The sequence below is a fragment of the Acanthaster planci genome, linkage group LG09, assembly GCF_054643075.1.
Source record: "Acanthaster planci isolate LZ-2023a linkage group LG09, COTS_SCS, whole genome shotgun sequence".
Taxonomy (NCBI): Eukaryota; Metazoa; Echinodermata; class Asteroidea; order Valvatida; family Acanthasteridae; genus Acanthaster; species Acanthaster planci.
Window position 1 is genome coordinate 7,007,207 of NC_141785.1, and position 21,426 is coordinate 7,028,632.

Here is a 21,426-nt window from a genome sequence, read left to right on the forward strand (position 1 = left end):
TGTATAGAACATATACAAGTAAAACGCAATGCATCACATTTTGAAGTAGGCCATTTCACATCTCAACGGAACTCTTAAAGCTTCAAAAAAGGTTAAACATAATTGAAATCAACTGTTTCTTGACTTATGATTTGATCATAAGTCAGTTCATTAAAATGAAAAGTACACTGCCAGTGGTAAATATGGTTTCTTGATTGCCTATGAGCAAAAGACATTGTGGAACGGTTAAAAATGTACTTGTCTGCATGAAAGTGACATTGAGTTTGGATATTGTGCAAACTAAAAGCGGATAGCAAAATGTGTGCAATATTGAGTGTTTTTGTTGACTTTCTAAATATTTTTTCCCTTTCTGTCAATACAGTTGATGCTTGTTCCACCAACCCGTGTCAGAATGGAGGAGTTTGCAGTGTTTCAACCAGTGGAACCTACAGCTGTGCATGTCCAACAGGATACAGTGGAAACAACTGCGAGACACTTAACAGTAAGAACAATTACTTGGTAAAAACAGTTACCCAGTACATCATGAAATTAGAGCCTCAGACATGGCAGCAGTAAAGCTAGTGTGAAGCAGCGTTGTATTCCAGTCCATCACAAGTCCTTTCACAAGGCCAGTCAGAAGTAACAGGGTGGATAATGACAAAAGAATGCTTTTGTCACAGCTCACCAGAGTACGCTTGCAGGTTGTTTTTTTTCACAAGCCTTCGGAGGCATACACTGAGCATACAGTGTTCAAATAGACATCGGGCAGGGCCAAAAAAAAAATCCAAAATTAATTTGATCTCCCCAGTGTAAATCAGTCTTTGAAATAGTCATTTGAATAGCTTGTGGAATGAGTAGTTCCAGAAATTAGGGGTCCAAAAGTGTCCAACATGGACATATCAGCGAAATTGATTTTAAACTATTACTATTTGTTTGGCAGGTAATTTGCATTCATTCATCACTCTTGGAAATCGGAAAATGTGTTTTGAACTTTTATGATAATCATATCTCAGATGAAACTGAGACACGAAAAAATGGCCCCTAATATCTGGAATTACCCAACTGGCTCAAGAGTGAATGACTTTTGATGGACTTGCAGGGACTTGTGATGGACTTGAATGCAAACCTGGTGTGAAGACCAAAAAATGCCTATGATGGTCATGTACACGTAAAGGTAGAGGATTGGAGCTTCTTCTTGGCGGAAAATATTTCCTGAAGTATTCAGAAAAAAGTATCAATAAAGAGCAGTCACTTAACGCTCTGCAGCATGAGTTTCACCAATGTTTTTGGTAATTCTAACATTACTTGTGCAAGCAGCAAAGATGCTGCACATTTTCTTCATGAACTGTACACAGACCTTCGATTGACCAGTGCCTATGGCTGGCTGTTTTGGTGCTGTGGCAGCAGCATACATGAAGGAGCCTTTCCTTTTTCTTGCCCAAGGTTTTTTTAGGGTGCATTGTGGCTGTTATTATGGAGTCTGGACGTCGTCATGAACCAGGAAGTGTAGTGCAAACGAACGGAGCATTTGAGCATATTCATTTTCACACGCTGCTTTGGGTGCTCATGCCATTTACACACATAACTGTGGGCATGACATATCCACTTTGGTATTCTATAAGTCTGAAGAAGTTGCATTTTCTGTGTGTATTTGAAAATCTGTTAACACAGGTAATGCTTGCGCTAGTAGGCCCTGTCAGAATGGAGGAACATGCAGCCCTACTGGTGCATCGTACAGCTGTGCATGCCCAGCTGGAATAAGTGGAGTCAGCTGCCAAAGTAAGAACATTTACACGTTCTCCCACAGAAATTAACTAGCTGTTGCCAGTAAAGGTACATATTTATTTATTGTTGCTCTTTCATGAGGGCAGTCGGCCCTCACAATGAAGAAGATGTATGCAGGTCAGGGTGCAGTTACACCATGGAGGAATGAGAGCACATCTCCATGGTTACACTAGCAAACTTGTATATATAAGTGAAGATGAAAAACAAGCCTGTGATGGTGACAGTTGTTTAGGTAAGTACATGGCGGTGGGGGGGGACTTTCCTGTAGAACGAAGGTCACACATGTACAGGATTTGCTACAAACTTACTCAAAATGATCAGCAATAATTGACACTTCCAAAAAGGTAATTTCAATTTGGTTTTTGACAGTATAGAAATGTTGCTTTTTCAAAAAGTTCAGTCCAAGCCTTTATGGGGATTTATGGTACAGTTCTCCACCAAAAGGTTGCCATAGGGTCCATATTTTAAGTTTGTAGTAGACAAGAGCTGGGCTGATGAGTTGCTGTGATTTGCATATATGGGAAAATGTCAGGCAACTTGAGGAATTGTGTGGTAGATCGGGACATTCTGTACCACACAAAAATCACCATAATCTGGATTAATACGGGTGATTCATAATAGTGCGCTTCCAGGAGTTTGCAACATATTGCCAATCTTGATGAACGAAATTTGTCGACCCAATGCACATTTTGAAAGGGTCAACAGATTTTGTGCACTGTTTCTTGCAAACTCTTGGATCCAGAGGCACTATTGTGAATCGCCCGTATTAACAGATATATGTATACACACAAAACAAAATCACAAATGCATCTTCTACCCAGACAAACATCAAGAGCACCTCAAGTTCACTGTGCGCCACGCAAGCCGTTAATATTGTTGACCGTTTCCCACAATGCACTGCCAAAAGAAATGTCTTCCCTGGCAACCCCTTGGTCATGCACTGCAGTGTTGCATTGTTACCCCTACATCTACATGTAATTGAAAAGGTTCACTTGGAGATATGAACTCGGGCTTATAGAGAGAACAGTCCCTTGGAGACAAAGATTAGTTGTGATACAAATTGTCATTCAGTGAGACCAACTGCTTGTACTTTGGTTTCTTTTCCAAATCTCAGATTCATTTTTCAAGCTTTTTGGCTTTGTCCAGATTTCAATATCATGAATATAGTCCCTGAGTTCTGATGAAGCTTAACACAGCTCCACTGTCTTCAAAAGAAATGTCAAAAGTGTCAAATGCATGACAAGACTTTTGAGAATTCTCATAATTAATTGGTTTCAGTTTAAACTGATTCCTTTTTACAGAAGCTGTTTCACAAAGCCGAGATAGGAATGGCCTTTAAGTGTTCATGCATTTGGTCTCTTCAACTGCAGTCTCATTGTAGACCATAGCTTTTGTCTGAGATGTCTGGCTTCATTTTTAAAAAAATTCTGTGTGTAGTTAGTCCATGTTCATCTTCGCCGTGTGGGGCAGGCACGTGTGTAGCTGAGACCAACGGCTACACATGCCAATGCCCCAACACACACACTGGAACCAACTGTGAGATGACCAGTAAGTGTGCAGCACCTTTGACTTTTAACTAAATGGAGGCTATTGCATTTGGGTTCAGCAGCACTCAAATGAAGATACCGAACCAATTAAGAATCCTCATGCCCATGAAACAAAGTTCCATAATTCCTTGGCATCTGCGTGAAAACAAAAAGAAACCAAACCCTAAAGCAAGCAAAAACGTGAACTAAAAACCAACTCAAGAAATTTCTATTCCTTCCTGCTTAACCTCCCAGTTTCATCTGTGAGGCACAACAGGGCTTTGTAATGTTACTCTTAACCAGACGTACACGTCTACAAACTCTGATTTGAAAAGCACAAGATGAATATAGACAAGTACTCAGTTTTCCATCTCAGCAGACTTGTTTGAAGTGAGAAATTCAATGCAATCAAAAATCTGACCCGTAGCCCAATCCACAAAGCTCACTTAGAGGTTTGATCTTGGGCCATTAGAGAAACAGCTCATCCATCCCTCGATGTCAAAGGTTAGTCGTGGCTGCGCAGTCTGTAGTTTTAGACCTTTTGTGATGTCCACTTTCATTTTTTTCCCCATGTGTATAGTCAGTCCATGTTTGTCTTCGCCGTGTGGGGCAGGCACGTGTGTAGCTGAGACCAATGGCTACACTTGCCAATGTCCCAATACACACACTGGAACCAACTGTGAGACGCCCAGTAAGTGTGACGCGCCTTTGACTTGCTGCACTCTGTTGCTGAAAAACTTCAATGAACCTCAAGTTATCATTCGCAAGATGTTTACATAATCAAGGCTCAAAGTATTGAATATGATAAATAACATGGGTGATTCATAATTCAGTGTGCCGCAAAGGTGAGGTTGCCATGGACAGGCTTTTTGGTAGTGCATTGTGGGGAAAGGGTTGACAACGTTCTATTCACCATCTGTGCTGTGTGTGGAAACTTGAATTATTCCCAATATTTGTGTGTCTGTGTTGAAGATTCCTTTTGAGAGTTGGTGTTGATTGAGAGGGTGTTTTTTTGTGAGGCATGGAATGCCTCAATCAATCAAAAAGTCTACTGACATTCACTCAACTGCAGCCAGCCAGCCAGCCAGCCATGATTTTGTCAACTGTTAAGTAGAAAAATGCCCTTCTTTAGCAACCTCTTTGGGGCATACTGTACATGAATTACGACTTGTCTGTTTTCTTTGAGATATCCAAATTTGTGTGTATACTCATATTGGCAAGAGCCAACTTCTGTCTGGTCCAATTTGCTCTCCTATGCCAGCCAATGTTTTTGTCATGTACCAGCTTTTATACATAGATTTTACTTAATACATTTGCAGGTGTCTGTCATATAACTAATTGTTTTGATTGTTATTGAAACTTTGGATGGATTTTTGGTTTTTGTTAAGATTTTATTTTGGGTTTGAGTTGGGTTGGGGATATTACTGGGTTAGGTTGGGTCAGGTTGAAGTTGGGTTGGGTTTTTTTGTGTATTGTTATTGGTTTGCTTTTCTTTGACGAACCACTTTTCAATTTTTTTTCATACTCGGGCCCATACAGAAGAGACACATTTTTTCTTTATTTTTGAGATTGCTTTTGATGCACTATTCCCTCCCCATTTTGTACACAGTCAGTCCATGTAACAGCAATCCATGTTCCAGTGGGAGTGTGTGCACAGTTTCTGGGTCTGTCTACATATGCCAACCAAGTGAGTGCCCATTGCAGTGCTCTTTCCTTGCTTTCAGTTAGTTATATTTGTTTGTAAATTCATCTTTCTACATTTGGAAGTGTGGTGCTTGTTTGACATCTGCAGCTGGATGGTGAGTTCTCATTTGTTTCTGCAGAAAAATATCTGAGTCAAACACAGTCGATATGAAATTTTTTGAACTTCTGTGAAATATGGACTGACTTTTATAGGTTTTTTGATATTGGGTATTTTGCTGTCCATTGATTCTTAGTAATCAAGGGCTTATGTAAAAAAATCACAAGTTCTGTGCTTGAGCATTGTTGGGAAATCACAAGTTCTGTGCTTGAGCATTGTTGCTGGGAAATCACAAGTTCTGTGCTTGAGCATTGTTGGGAAATCACAAGTTCTGTGCTTGAGCATTGTTGGGAAATCACAAGTTCTGTGCTTGAGCATTGTTGGGAAATCACAAGTTCTGTGCTTGAGCATTGTTGCTGGGAAATCACAAGTTCTATGCTTGAGCGTTGTTGGGAAATCACAAGTTCTGTGCTTGAGCATTGTTGGGAAATCACAAGTTCTGTGCTTGAGCATTGTTGGGGGGAAGGCAAGGGGAGATACTTGTCTCCCTGCCTCTTTAAAGGAAGGTAAAAAAGGAAGGAAATGAATAAAAAACAGATGAAAGAGGGTGAAAATCACCAATTTTCTTGGAAGAAAAACCAAAACTGACCCCATTCCACAATTAATAGTTTATTGGTTAGCTGGTGGTGAGTGCTTTAATTTGCTCCCTCATCCCTGGAAAAATTCTGGCATTGCCCATGTTTCCACAGCTTGGAACTGAACCCCAATTTTAACTATACCTCTTACAACATGTATACTATGGGAATTCAACCATGAATCTTGCCTGGGATGTGGGTGGTCAGTTCAATTCAAATGAACAGCAGGTATCTTGAAGAAAATTGGTGTTGGTGAGCGGTGTCAATTTACATGGCTGGAGGTGTAAAATGATGTCGCCGTTTTCCTTCAAATTCTGAATGAGTCGTGTGTGTTTTTTGGTAAATACAGTTCCCGACCCATGCAGCAATAACCCTTGTAATGTTGGCTTCACGTGCGTGGCCACTGGTTCAACCTATACATGTCAACAGGGTAAGTACACTGCCCCATATGCCTGTCTTCCTCCTCTATGTGGCCCTGATACAAAAATGCAGATGGTTAATCACATCAGAAGTTATTTGGAGGAACTGAGTTCCTGATCTTTGCAGCCACTCATTGTGTGTTTAATTTTGCACACAGTTAATCCATGCACCAGTAATCCATGTGGTAGTGGGTTTGCGTGTACAGTCTCTGGTTCCAGCTTCAGGTGTCAACAGAGTGAGTTTGCGCCACTTGTTTGAATAATCTCCTCATGCAGCTAGTCAAGGATCTTGTACAAGGACTGTTGCTTTTTTTGCATGCTTCTTTTTGATCTATGTTCACATGCAGTAGTTCAAACTAATAGGAGCAGCGTTGCGTGTTGCAAATTCACATGTACATACATGTAAGAAATCTACTCAATTCAGTCTCTCTTGTCAGTGGGCCATCATTGGGTTGTTAGTTTTTAGTCACTCGGTTGGAATTGATGTTGTGTGATGGCAGTTGAGATGGATTCAAGAGTCACATGGTTCGTGCCCTAGTCATGAGATATCGGGTTTGAGTCCAAGCCATTTGGGCGTGAGCTTGGATCATAAACGACTTGGTTTAAGTCTGGGTCATAAATCACTCTGTTTGTGTCAAAGTCTTGAGTCACTTGGTCTAATCTGGGTCATGAGTCTCTTTTTTGAGTCTGACTCGTCTCATAAGTCACTTGGTTTGAGTCTAGGTCATGAGTCACTTGGTTTGGGTCAGAGTCATTAAAATCATCAACTAACTGCTTTTGTGCAGTTATCACCACGGTTATCAACAAATCGTTGTGTGCCTGGAAGAAGGTCGTAAGCGATTACAACATTTTGCTGGTAAGCATAATCGCTGCAAAAATGGTTTTCCTGGCAAAAGGATGTATGTATGCAACTGTTTGATTTTAATGAAATATAAAGATTTCTTTGCAAATAGTTCCAAAAACATTTCCCAAGTCGTTTGATAAGTTGGTCAAAGGTTGCTTTTTGCACAGCTTTTGTAGTAAATTTTATCCTTTCGCCTTTTGCCAGGCACACGATGAAATAAAGATCTTTCAAAAGAGTATTAATGGGTTTGCATATACCTGTACTTAAATACAAGGTGACAGTCTCAATTGGAAATCACTGTCGATGAGTCTCAGTTCAATCCTTTTGACTCGCTGGAGTTGAGTCACCAAACTCGTAACTCAAGTAGATACTGAGTTTGTGTCTTGGAATTAACTTATAAAAGTCTGATTTATTGTACTTGAGTGGGATTTTTGGGGGAGGGGGGTTAAAAAACAGGCGCCCCTGTTGACTTGTGGTCTGTCTAGTTTTCCAGCTTCACAGCAGCTGTTGAGTAACATGCAGACTCTGTATGACATCACACTTTCTGCATTACGCATAAAATTTGCTTGGTTATAATGTTCAGAACTGCCCTTCCTATAATTATAATTGCACTGCCTATTTTTGCAAATTTTCAAGTTAATGAGCCAAATCTAGACTTGCAAACTTCCATCTGCTGCATTGTGACCATAGAAAAGTGGGCATAAGATTTGGAGAATAAAATGTCTGTCAAGTCCTCAGGGACTCTCTGGTCCTGCTTATATAGCTCTGTGTTTTGTGTACCCTTCAGCTTGCTTTGTTGTATAACGAGTCCATGCAATTAATTCTCAGTTCACTTTATACTTTACTTCAATGTATGAAATCAATGTGGCATCCTTTATAATTGTGTTGAAAACAGCACTTTTTGAAAACTTTCCAAATTGTCTATGCTTAATTGGATGACTGATGGGGCTGTTGATGTGATGTCATTCTTTTTGTGGTGGGCACAAATCAATGCAACATTGAGGTTTTATGCCATCACAATTTGCTCACGAAAATGGAAGTTAGGATTGGCAAAAACCTTTAAAGGGCATCAAAAAATTCTATTCAAATAGCAAAACCAAACTTGAAAATATAGTTGACTGAAACACAAAGGTGTGTTTTCAAGGTTTTCACTATTGGATTGCATGGACTCTTTCATATTCCTCTGCCTAGTGTTGCAGTTGCATCCCGTTTTTGTTTACTGTAGACGCCTATTGCTTTCCTTTCTAGCTCCTAATGCCTGTGAGGGTGTAAACTGCAATGGGGGGCTGTGCTTTGCATCATCATCCAATCCAGGCGCATATAGGTGCCAGTGCCCAGTTGGGCAAACAGGGGACCATTGTATGATAAGTGAGTATGCATGATATATGGGTTGATGACCGGGTGTAAGGATAGACTCACCTATCATAGAGGGAAGGGTGCCTTCAATACGACAATGTGGGGGCCAGTTATGAGACCATCAGGCATCAGCCATTAATAGGCTGATCCATTTGACCCCACCCCCATTATTGGACCTGCAAACACTGTGTGGGTGGGGGTGGGTGGGGCTGCCAGTTTTCATGACCTAAGATCAGAAAGTTTGGGGTTCAAATCTAGCTAAAGGCATAAGTTGTGGCCTTGGGTTTAAAAGTTACTAATGGCTGTCAATAAATTTGCTGTTTCCTGTACCAGTTTATTCTCAAATTTGATATTGAAAGGTGCCTACTAGTATTAGCAATATGTAGACTTGACAATATTGGTTCTGAAAAGGCTTTTAGTCTATGTGCTGCTGTTGCACACGAGAAGTCGAACTGGGTAGTGGACTGTGCTCAAGTTTGGACTAGTAGTTGCAGGCCACTGCCGATTCTTTTTTGCAAGTCAGTCACAAGTCAATTCACAAGTCACAGGGGTTGAAGAATGACAGGGGAATGCCTTTTGCACTTTTTCACTTGAAAAGCTTAACTGATGAGGTTTGTAGTATGTGACGCCGTGTGGGACTAATCACTTGTGTGAAGAGGCTTGGTACTGATCAGAATTCATGGTTGGTTTGGGATTGATATATCGACTAATATGACCTGGTCATCTCCAGGAAGAAGGCAGAGCATTAAAGACGAATACAGTGTACTGTTTGAAATATTGATTCTTAACCACAGTCTCTCATCAGAACCATGTCACAGTAGAGATTACCCCTACACAATAGCTTCAAGTCTTAGTTGACATTTGTAGAATTTACCATCAACTCTGCAGCCTGTAATTATGTCTAAAACCTTGGCACGGCTGGCGGATGAATAACTTGTACTGAGGCATCCAAGCCATTTGCTCCAATTTGCCTCCAGTTCTATGCTCATTTCTCCCTTCAAACCTACAAGTTTGGCTTCCTTTCTGATGATTTCTTATTTTTTCTTAATTTTTTTCCAAATCTGAGTTTTCCTGCCGGCTCTTCCATCACACTTTTTTGCAGCAAGTTTTGCATGAGTTGCTAGTTAGATCATTTTATTTCTCCATGGTTAGATTGTGAGTCACAACCGTGGGTCATTCATTCTGGTTGAGTTTTTGTTCTTTTTTACCTTTTTTTTTCAAACTATGTGTTATGCATGAGGTATGATTGTTGTTTGCAGCGGATGCATGTGCTGGCAGGAACTGCAACGGAGGATTATGTTTCACGTCATCCACCACGCCGGGTGCATACATCTGTAGTTGCCCTCCAGGCTTTGTAGGAACAGACTGTGAAACGGCCGGTGAGTGCACGCGACTGTAGTGGTGCACTTCTCCTGTTTCTGTTGAACATGGATCACAAAAAGAAGACTGACTTGGAGCGATTTTTGTGTGTTTTCCATCCCAACTGCTAATTGTAGGAAAAATAGTTCTTTTCATATGGCAGTGCCGCATTGACATGTGCAAAAAATGTCCAAATTTTGTCACTTTGCTGTCAGAATTTCCTTGGTGGTACAGTGTTGTGTCAGTCCAAGGTGATATGCTCACTAGGAACCCTTTCTCAGAAATGTTTTCAGTGAACAGATTTTGGGCTCACAATTAGTGCAGGAAAAACCAATAAACAGAACCATGTCTTCCCTGAATACCATCACATCAACAGCATCCTAAATTGGATGTCAACTACATGTAGTTTTCACTTAGAGAATTATAACGTTGCACACAAAGTGTGTCAAGAAAAGCACATTGTGTGGGCCTTCTTTATGTAGAAGAAATAATTAGTTTAAATATGCATGCATTGTTCAGACAATTTTAACACACGCACAGTTTCTGGGGAAAAGAGTTCAAAGAAGCTTGACTTCTGAATAATTGAAAATAAATTGTGTGTTTACAAATTGTTTGTCATGACAGGAAAATGCAATCGGTTATCCAGGGCTCAGAGTGATTGATGCTACCTAATTTATACCGGTTTTAAACTTGATTCCAACTTACAAACCAAAGGATGTATGAATAATTTGTTTCCATTATTATTGTTTGGTTGTTCATTTTGGTTGGAGTACTTTTCCAATTTATTTGCATCTGTTTGTTTTAATTCATTTTCATTTTGTTTTTGCTTTTGTATTGTTTGTGCAGTCAACCCATGTGACAGCAACCCTTGTGATCCTGGTTACACTTGTTTCAGGTCTGATGCAAACTACTTTTGCCAGTGTCAGTATCTTTTGCTTTTTTGCTGTTGTTGATTTCAAGTCTTGAATTAGATGCCGTATGTTTTCTTTGTTTCTTAGAGGCATATCCCCAGTACTGGTTGGTCTTTTAAACTAGTTGTAGAAAGCTAAAGCCTTTTAACACAAGTACATAATCAGTCAAAACTTCATCAATTCAGTTTCATATCCAACCCCAAAGCAATTTTGCTGATATGCACGAAATACATGTACAAACAAAGCTTGGGATTTGTACAAATAAATACCATAAATTTGTTGAGTAATAGTAGTTTTGAGGTTGGCAAGAAACACAAGGTTGGCAACATGTTCTATGAGACATTCAACATTGTAAGTTGTCCCTGCCACCACCTTTAATTGGTGCTAGGAAGGGTCGCCATTTCAGGATTCATGGTGTAGCTTGTCAAGCACTCATTGGACAAGATTCATTTGAAGAATAGGTGACACAATGTGTGAATGCTGGCTTGGCTGCATTTGGCAAAGAGTGTCATGCCAGCTTAATTTTCTGTCACTGACTTGGGGGGAGAGGGGGTTAACCACTTCCACCGGGGTGCCCGGTTTCGGGCACCGTGTGTTTATACCCTGAGCCGGAGTACCCGGTTTCGGACAAAAGAGCTGGTTTGTGTAACAAAAGACTGTACTCGGAACAAAGGACCTGCTGCTGGGAATTGCCATCATTTTTCGACTTCCATTTTTCGAAGATAATCCGGCACTGTTTTGAAACAGTATACGCGCCCGCGGACTAGCACCACGGATAAAAGTGCGCCAGGGCCCCATTCATGAGCAATACAGTGCTGATGCTCGCTAATCCAGCTGCGTTGAAAGATGCTACTGGCGTTCACCAGAACAAATGAAATTATGCAACACCTCACAATTCTGGGCTGCAGGCCTGGCTGAATACTCGGGCATCAATGAAGGTTACCTGACAGATTAGAGTAGCCACCAGAGAGTCGTTTGTGTGGGTGTAAATGTCAAAAAATGCACACATGAATTTTTGAAGAATTTTGAAAACGGAAAATCTTGAAAAGGTCCCGCCATCTCATCCCGCTCAAGAGAAATCCACCCGGCAGGAAGTGGTTAACTTACGCACAGTTTTGGTGGAGACAGGAATGACACCAAAATACTTCGAAGAGTTTTGCTTGTGTGTAATTTCTGTTGCTGTATCCCTTACAGCCCCCTGTTCATCTGGGCCTTGTCAGAATGGAGGTGTTTGTGCCGTGCAAGGCACTGGCATCATCTGCTCCTGCCCAAATGGATACTCTGGACAGTTCTGTCAAACCGAACCAGGTACATGCAGCAAAATATTTTATATTGTGGCACTGTGGTGCTGGTACACATGCTTTTTAACTGCAGTATCAGTCAGTTTATGCTTTTGGAGGTCACAAGACAATTTGTTAGTGCCGTGCACTTTCCTTTGATATCTTGCCATCATGTTGGCACCGAGGTTGTAAAAGTCAGATATGCTGTTCCAGTCAAGTGCCCTAGTTTTGTGGACAAGTTGGTGAAAATTCAACTTTTTCAATTGACTTATCCTTTTGGAGCCAACTTGCTCATGCATGAAAAAGCATGTGATGGTCCAAGTTGTAAATAACAGCTCCCATTCTAGCTAGCAATATTGAAAGTCTCTTCAGATCACTAGACCTTTTTGATATAACAAAATTCGCATTTTGTCAGTTTGATTTCAGAGGAGATTCTGACAGTGCCAGGCACTGAGACATGCTGAGGAGAGACCCTTTTGTCTGAAAAGTAGCACAAACTCATCTTCAATCACCTGTGTTTACTGGCGCATATCTCAGGATCAACAAAAGCAAATAAGATGAAATTAAAAGCATCATTTAGCCAGAAGTGTTCTCTTTAAAAGTGTACATGTACAGTTTGCAGTATCACCAGTTGACATGCTGAAAAGGGATGGTTTTTGCTTGCTCCATTTTTCGGGGACACATGTACACCGTGTGCCCTCATTCATAGTCTACATTTTCTGTTTGCAGATGCCTGTTTCACTTCGCCGTGCCTGAACGGTGGGACGTGTCGGCTAAGTGCTTCAGCAGGCTTTATTTGCACCTGCTTAAGTGGCTACCAAGGCACTCAGTGTGAGAGATTGGTTGGTGAGTGTGAACTTTGACTCTATTGAACCCCCCCACCTCAAGTCCGTAAAGATAATGCACAACATTTTAAAAGGTTAACACAAAACACAAAAATTAAAACTGTTTATCAAAGTGGGGGGCAAACCTTTACACATAATTGGACTGAAAGTGTTTAATTACAAATTGAAGACGATGATGATTCATGGTAACCATTCTCTTTCTAGAGCTGATCAGCCAGTACATTCACATCATTTCTTGGACCTTAAAAGTTTTAAATTACAGAACATATGTACATATGTTGTGATTGATAAGCATAGAAGTGGAATGATTGGCAGGATTGGATCTGCTCATTTCATTCCATCATAGCAACTGCTGTGTTCAAAAACTTTACAAAATGTCTTAAGCCCTTATCTCACTGGGCTGCGACAGCTTGTGACTTGTTGGAAACACAAAAATGCGACAAAATCTGTAAATCTAGCAACAATTTTAACTTGGAATCACACAGATTTGGTACTTACGACACATTTGTGTATGTCGCACAAGCTCCTGGTGAAATTTTGGCCAGAATTCGCCGGAGTTTACATACTTGCCGTGTGACTGTAGCATGACATTTGTGCAACAAAATTGTGAATATTTTACACTTGTGCCAGTCTTACACCTTGAATGTCAGATTCTCATTTTTGTCTTCAACCAGTCACAGTTTTGTTTCATAGGTCACCAACCCCTCACAAAGTTGTCTCATATGCCTCACACTTTCTGACTCACAGAAACTAAATTGAGAAGGGTTTGAGACGGGTTTGAGACACCCGCCATGACTCTGTGACTATTTTGAGAGAAAATTTATCACACAGATTTTTTGAACGTGCTCAGTATTTTTACCTTGAATTTCACTTCAAATTATCCATGTTTGCCAGGACAAGTGAATGTGCTGTTGCTGTGAAGTCATCTAGGGGACACACAGTTCATCACATAGGGTCTTCTATTGAATTGAGAACCCAAAATTTAATTACTGAAAACATTTCTGAGAAAAGCGTTGGTGCTCACTTATGACATACATTTCTATAACAATAAATCAGCAAAGATGAGAAAATTTAGTCCAGCAAAATCTACAAAAAGGCCTGACTTAAACCAATGTAATACTTGGTTTTTTTTCTTGAGATGACATTGTAGTTTTTTCATGAATATGGAAATATTCATTGGCATAATAACTTAACAGGGTTAAAATACATTTTGAAATAGTGAAACCAAAGTTGGAGTAAGGTTGAGACACAAAGGTGCATTTTGAAGGTTTATATTGAAACAAAAATGATTGTAGCTATACCCTCTGATATCTTCTATAGGCAGTAGAACTTTGCACAAAGAATTCTTAGTAAAGTAATAATAAATGCTTTTTTACCTCATTAAGTTTCAAAGAAGGATCAATTTTCTTATTTGGGTTTTGATACATATGTAGCTGCTTCAGATTTCTTTTTAACAGTTTTGTGCTGATAGCCAGCCATAGTACCACCCTCTAGTCTTCAGTACTTGTCTGGAAGGGGGCAAATGGAATTCTTTTCCCAAAGACAACTGTGGATTTTTCACACGTACAATCTTACACCCCCTACCCAATCAAGGTGGTTGTACCAAGCTTAAAATGCTTTTGCTAATTTCCATTAAGAAAATTGGCAACATGTCTGGGGGGTAAGTTTCTCCCCACCCCCTCAGATATGTCACTGACTGGTAGGCAAAAAGTGGGTTTTAAGGGTTTCAGTATTCATTCTTCTGGGCTGGTTCCGCATTTTAGGCCATCTCCCAATATATAGCTACTGGTTGGCAGCGGTTGTTATTGGCAGTATGCATGTGGAGTAAATCTGTCCGGAAATTGTCTGTCCTTTTAGACTAACATTTTCTTGCCTTGGTGACATTACCGACACAACAAAGCTTGAAGCAGTATCTGGTCCGAGTCGTTTTATTGTTTGTAGCTTAATTCTTTTAGTTTTGACTTCCATTTTTTTCGGTTTGATCTTTGCCATTTAGTTTAGTCGTAATTTTGTTGCAATCAGCACAGTCTCTTCTGACAGACTTTCCAGCTCCATGGTTGTAAACGGACTGGAAAAATCACCACATTGGATCGAATTTATATTCACGATTTTGTACACACTAAACTCAAGTATGGCAACAACTTTAGTGCGAATGTCAGGATCTCCACAGTGGGTGCTGTCTTGACTAGAATTTGGCTAGTGGACCAGCATTAAGGTCAAATCCTGGTTTGATTCTCAGTTGATTTTTTATACGTAAACTAGTTTTCTCTAATTTAAGAACACATTGTCATAAAACGTACTAGTTGTATTTGCGTTGGCTGAAAAATTGATTACTCACTGGATTATTTTCTGTGCCTGTCTCAGAAGTTTTAGAGCGATCTGAACCTGGATAAACATGACAAGGAAAAGTGTCGCTGGTGCAGTGTTTTCCTTGACCCTTTAAATCCAAATCAAAAGCTTTATCTTTGAAAATAAGTGTGTGATATCTCATACATATAAGGTAAATTATGGACCACATTCCCCTGGCATTCAAGATCTAGTTAAACTTTACATTTTTAGAGTTAAGTTTTCACTGGAGTTGTGATTTTTCTTCGTCTCTGTAGATCAATGTGCCATTAGTTCACCGTGCATGAATGGGGGGATTTGCACTCCGATTGGTAACAGCTATGTATGCCAATGTACCACCGGCTACACAGGCACCAACTGCCAAACTGGTATTGTACATTATATTTCTTTCCGTGCAAGCTTGAATAAAAATATGGTCACAAGAGGCCTCCCCTATTTTTGTGTGTGTGTGTTTTGGAGGTTTTTAAGAATGCCTGCACACAGACATTCACAATTTTTGTGTTTTGCATGAAATGGCAGTGAAATGGTTGCGTCATTGAATGTTTGTCCATTCATTTTGCCCCTTTGTGTGTCTGTTTTAATTCAAATGTTCCATCAGCAACTGCATGTATGTCTCAGCCCTGCCAGAACGGGGGAGTTTGTTTTGAGCTGAATTCCGAGCAGACGTCCGGCTTCTTCTGTAACTGTCAGTCTACTGGATTCATGGGAGTGACATGTGCTGATCCTGGTAAATTGACCCAACTCTTTCCAGCTCCTTCAGTACATCCTTAAGTAGCGTTCCATTGCAGGAAAAGAAGAGTCATCCCTTTGAAACGTGTTAATTGTGCATGCTGCCCTCAACGGGTGTGCACAGAGCAGATAGTCTTGGGTCTGTGTTAGGGTTCCTGAATCCTTTGCAATAGATTTGACTGCGGAGTGGATCAGGAATACCATTTGCTGGGGGCCAGGGATGGGGCAGGGTAACCGTTGATTTATTCAATGTGTCCTTTTTAATGTTTTCATTTGGTGGGGGGGATAAACCATGCCCCCGTCGGCTATTTCTTGAAAGAATGTTCCCAAATTGTCCAAACTTAAATACAGTGTAGTATTGCTAAAGACACATTTTCTGAATTCTAAAAAAGTCGGATATCAACCTCCACATACAGCAGGTGTGTATGGCCAGCACAGTCTATAATATCACAAAACCAGTCATTTTAACAGACCTATTTCAGTCACTTCATTCTCACCACCAAGTAGAATCAACGGGTGCCATGAGGGCAGAAAGAATTGTTTTTGGTTCATGAACTTAAAGTGGTTGCACCAACGGTTGTGTATTCCCAGTCAGTTGATGTGGTTCATAACATCGTTTCTGGGTCCAGGAAATTGGATAACATGGTGTAAAACACATAGAGAGTCGCCATCACTGGAATGTGCTATATACGAAAATAAGTATGTCAATTTTTAAAATTCTTGCAAAGTGTTGAAACCAGTTTTCACACAGTGTAGATACTTTGCTTGTAACTATCCCTCCCCCCTTCCGAAAAAATTTCAGATCTGTAACCCCATACAGTTGGTCAGTTCTAGGAAAAAGTGGAGATTTGGTCATGCTGGTCCCATCTGATTATTGATCATTACTGACAAACTGAAGGAAGTTTTACCCAAAAAATGAAAGTGGAATTTAAGTTAAAAGTGAGTACCCTATTTCCTCTCGTTTCTCTGAAAACTTCCTTTTTGTTTAAGAATTATCTTTAATGATAAGGTTTGGCATAACCAAATTTCCTCTTTTGCATTGAATAACTCATTTGTCACTTCTCTTTCCTTTTTTTTCTGTTACCCTCCATGTAATATTAACCAGGAATGATTTTATTCTCTTTTCAGAGGTGTCACCCTGTGTCTCTAATCCATGTTTGAACAGTGGTACATGTCAAACCGTTGGGTCTAGTTATCAGTGTCAATGTACAGCCAATTACTCTGGCACAAGGTGTGAGAGGTATATAGGTAAGTTCAGTGACAAAAATGTCCCCCCTTCTCTGTTTAGGGGTTGTATTTCAATCTTTTGTCCAGCCTGTTATGGGGGACCAGAGTAAGATCTTTCCTGAATCAAGCATTTGTAGTCCACGTGTCTGGGTTTGGATGCTAATATACTATAGTAAACAACTATTAAGCTGGCTGGCCATGCCTATTTCAGACATGACCAGATTTTAGCATAGATACCATTAAAGCCGTCCTTTACAAAGTTGGGCTTTCAAACAAATGCCGGCCCTTGTTCAAGATTGTGCAACTTTTTATTGCATTGTCTCTTTTATGAAACTCCCAGGCAGAGTTGCTTGCATGTATTTGCTGCGATATAATGACTGGCCATTGTCCATGACCTCTTGATGGCTCCTGGCATGCTCAACATCTGTGGACTCCTATAGAATCACTCAAGTGTGGGACAAGTAAACAATTTATTTCCAAAATGCGATTAGCGCCATTTTGGTATCTTTCAGAGTCCTACCGTCTTTCAGTTGCCTGCAGTGAGCTTCTACAGCTTTAAGACAGCTTAACACAACTTTCATGAGTCAAAATAGTGAAGAAAGAGGTTTAGAGACTCATGGTACACTGCTATAGCTCTTCAGGTTTTCATATTTGTGGGAAAATTCCATGTTTTTCAAATGGATATACATGTATCTCATTTTGGAATAAACCCTTCAAGTGTAGATGTCACCAGCATTGAATACAAAGGGGGCCATACAGGAAACATACAGGAAATTCTTGTGTCTTTATATGTTGTCCCATATGGGAAGTCAACACAAACTTGAACTATGTTTCCATGTTCAGGTCCAAGCCTGGCTTGCAACAGCAACCCTTGTCAGAACTCGGGGAATTGTGTAGCCACCTCCAATGGCTACACCTGCAGCTGCCCAGCGGGGTATACAGGACAGCAATGCCAACTTGGTAAATAAAAGAGATTCAAACTGAACAGTTGATAAGCAGTAAATCAGACCACACCATTTCCTTCAGGTTCAGTGTTCTTTAAGCTGAAGGGTCCAACCTGAATCATTTGGACCAAACCGGAAGTGACCTTGATCTTGCCAACCAGAAAGTTGACTTGATTTTGACCCCAATTCATTTTGACCTGACACAGATTTTGTTAAATTGAAGCCTGTGTAGTTTAAGCTGCATACCAAATCAGTCTTGACCCTACCAGTGTCTTGATAGTACCTGAGCCACGTCGGCTTGACTGTAGACCTTTCAACCAGTGAATCTGAATTTTCTCAGGCTGTAAACTGACCCACAGTGACATTGTTTTAATATTGCCCTAACATCGCCTGCTGTCACCTGCTTAACCCAACTATGTTCTGCCTTGACTAAAAATCATATTTGAATGAATTCTACCTGTGTCTTGACCTGGCCACATCCAAGTCTGACTTCATTTATTTCAAAATGGTATTTATCAGTAAGATTTTTTTGTATGGTGTCTTTAATGGAAAATGCACTTCAGCAACTCAAATTAAATCGTTAAATCTAGCTGTAATCTGCTTTGACCCAGATATTGAAAATTCTGGTCAAATTTGATCATTCAAATTCATCATATTTAATTTGATCCAACACAGTTCTGTTGAGCTGAGTCAGCTTTGACCCACTCCTGATTGTCCATCTCCTTCCATATGTCTGGTTTCAATTTCCCAGGACAGTGCAGTCCGTCCCCATGCCAGAATGGTGGGATATGTTTTCTCCGTGCTGGTGACACTGACTTCTTCTGCAACTGCCCTTCTGCCTACACAGGAGTCTACTGCGGGGAGCCTGGTAAAGCAGATAGTCCTTGCTATGTCACTCTTTCCTTGTCATCTCTTGTGCACCAGTTTTGCTTGATGCAATAAGTAACAACTCCTCGCTTTCCTTTTCTGCACACATTTTGGATGGAGTAGGGGGATATAAATCTTGATAAATATTCATATGTTGGGTTATGTGGATAGTCTAATGATTTGATAATACTGAGAAATTATGCATTTTTAATTCAATGTTGTAGCTGTCCATGAAAAGTCCAGTTACAAGCAATTTGCACAAATTGTTGCCCTTTTCACAAGGGAGGAAATCGACCCCAAATAAGATATCTTTCAAACTCCTGTTTTTTTTGCAAAATTAACCAGTTTATCTAATGCCGACAATGAATACCGACAATTGATGAAGTCACTTTGACCAAGTCTCTTTAACTCAGCTAAATTACAGTGATCTCTGTCGGACAGAAATCAATCATATTTGTAATTTTTAAGAAGGAACAATTTCATTCTCTAACGAGATTACATGAAAGCAGTGGGGGCAAAATTCACCTTGCCTGAGTTTTTTAAAGTTTCACAAAGGTAGCAATTCCACACCTGACATGTGCAGTAGCAACAGCAAGGTCATTGGTGATACTGCTTTCCTGCCCTTAATTTAAAAGGGATGAAGTTCAACAGAAAAAAATCTTTAAACATGTTCAAACTAACCGTGTGACAGTACAATTTCTGACATTTGATAGCAGTTCAAGATTCATATATGTATACACATATGTGCTTTTTGAAGCAGTATTATTCTGGTGAAAACACATGCTTGAATTGTCTCAGAAGTAGAGTTCATTATGTGCTTCTGTGTTCCTGATTTATTTTCTTTTCACTGATTTACCGTCTGTTGTTTTTAGAGCATTTCTTTTTATTTCTACGGCTTTAATACTTTCTGTGGATGAAGTACGGTTTTGTGGGTTGGCGAAATATATGTAACCCTGAATCAATAAAAAATCGAGAACCGTAGATTTAAAAAGGGATGGTCTTTAGATAATTTCCACGTATTGATTTTAACCCCTCCCTGCATGCTTACAATTTTATTTCCACCCCCCCGGGTGCTGACCTTCCCTTCTCACCCATTGTAGTCAACCCCTGTGATGCCAACCCTTGCATGAATGGTGCCACTTGTTTTGTCTTGTTTGGTGGGTCAAGTTATTACTGCAACTGCCCACCGAGTTTCACCGGCATGGAATGCCAGTCCCCGGCAGGTAATTCGTTTTTCTTGTCAACCAGCGTAAATGCGAGTGTTCTGCCAGTGCCAGCGATATGCTCAATATCTGCTCAATTGTAGCAAATGACGTTAAGGGGAAACATCGCAAGGCCGACCGTCTACTGCCTTACAAGGCAAAACTATATGCAGGTTGTCAAGTTTTACTACTCTGTGGTATCGTTGCTGTGCAGTGCATGCCTTCAATTGGGTATACATATCGCAAAGCGTAGATGTACAAAGAATTGAAGACCAAAAATATTTCATTGAGAGACATCAGGACTTGTTTGCAACTTTACTTGCCAAGAAGCGTGAATGTATTTGCAGCCTGTCGTATTTTTTTTTTGAATGTTTATCTTCAAATCTTTTGTGGATGTCAATTTATTTTTGATATTCATTTACATAACCAATTAAAAACTCTTAACAGTTTTTAAAAATTTAAGTTGTTTTATTTTTGTTGACTGAAACCTGATTTAAAACCATTAAATCACCACACCCGTAACAAAAATTATTACATGTATTTTTAACATTGATCTGTATTAATAAATTTGCAACAAGAGAAACATTGGCCCCTGATGGAGAATGAACAGTTTCATCTTTCTAATTGAATTAAGAATGACTTGTGCTCACTTTGTAGGGTCAAGTTTGAGAAATAATTTTGTAGGGAATTGATGGTGCACTTCAGGTAAGTATAAAGTCTGGTAGTCTCTGAGGATGAACATAGTTGTTGGGTTAAACTAGTACTACAAACCACTCATGGGCATATCAATAGGTCTGTGCCAGTAAGTGCGTTAGCCAGCAGGGGTAATTTTCAGAATGCTAGTACCTCAGGCTAAGGCCGTCTTGTTCATTCTCTGATTGCAGACCCATGTCAGCCTAACCCATGCCAGAACAGCGGTGTCTGCAGCATCAGTGGCAATGGATTTTCATGTCAGTGCCCGACTGGCTTCAGCGGTCCAACCTGTGAAATCCGGGGTATGGAAACACCCCAAGAATTTCTTCTATAATTGGAATAAAACAATATTATATGAGCATGAAGGCAGTGGGATGTGGAACTCCGTGAAATACACACGTAGACTAGAAGGGGGGAACATTGAGTATCCTACGTGGGGCGCGTTGCCTAGTGTTTAGCACTTGTAACTTTCAATTGCACAGGCAGAGTTTGAACCCTGCAGTGGGGCATACATTGTGACTGCAGGGAGATATCTTCCCCACTACTTTGCCTCTCTCCACCTGGGAGTGTAAATAGGTACATGTACCTTAGTAGGGAAGAGAGGGTCATTTGTCAGTTTGTGGTTGGATAACCTTGTATCACCTGAAATGGCCTCACTGATGGTTGTACACTCGCCCTGCCGGGGAGTTGAGATGGGTTCTATGATTATTTCTGGTCCGGTGGGAAAGGATAACATGG

At 40.3% G+C, this 21,426-nt stretch overlaps 1 protein-coding gene across 4 annotated transcripts in view; it reads left to right on the forward strand.

Annotated features, from left to right (window-relative positions):
- Nucleotides 1–21,426, forward strand: part of LOC110982290 (uncharacterized) — a 73,960-nt gene that overhangs the window by 23,022 nt on the left and 29,512 nt on the right. Inside the window, exons 4-20 of one of the 4 annotated variants that reach the window (XM_087141422.1) lie at nt 362–481; nt 1,651–1,758; nt 4,900–4,977; nt 6,016–6,096; nt 6,244–6,321; nt 8,178–8,297; nt 9,545–9,664; nt 10,491–10,565; nt 11,750–11,863; nt 12,565–12,681; nt 15,284–15,394; nt 15,625–15,753; nt 16,884–17,003; nt 17,826–17,942; nt 18,678–18,794; nt 19,894–20,016; nt 20,880–20,990. In XM_087141422.1, the coding sequence (XP_086997548.1) occupies nt 362–481; nt 1,651–1,758; nt 4,900–4,977; nt 6,016–6,096; nt 6,244–6,321; nt 8,178–8,297; nt 9,545–9,664; nt 10,491–10,565; nt 11,750–11,863; nt 12,565–12,681; nt 15,284–15,394; nt 15,625–15,753; nt 16,884–17,003; nt 17,826–17,942; nt 18,678–18,794; nt 19,894–20,016; nt 20,880–20,990 (1,839 nt within the window). The remainder of the gene's footprint in view (nt 1–361; nt 482–1,650; nt 1,759–4,899; nt 4,978–6,015; nt 6,097–6,243; nt 6,322–8,177; nt 8,298–9,544; nt 9,665–10,490; nt 10,566–11,749; nt 11,864–12,564; nt 12,682–15,283; nt 15,395–15,624; nt 15,754–16,883; nt 17,004–17,825; nt 17,943–18,677; nt 18,795–19,893; nt 20,017–20,879; nt 20,991–21,426) is intronic. The other 3 variants (XM_087141423.1, XM_087141424.1, XM_087141425.1) reach the window with 3 other exon arrangements.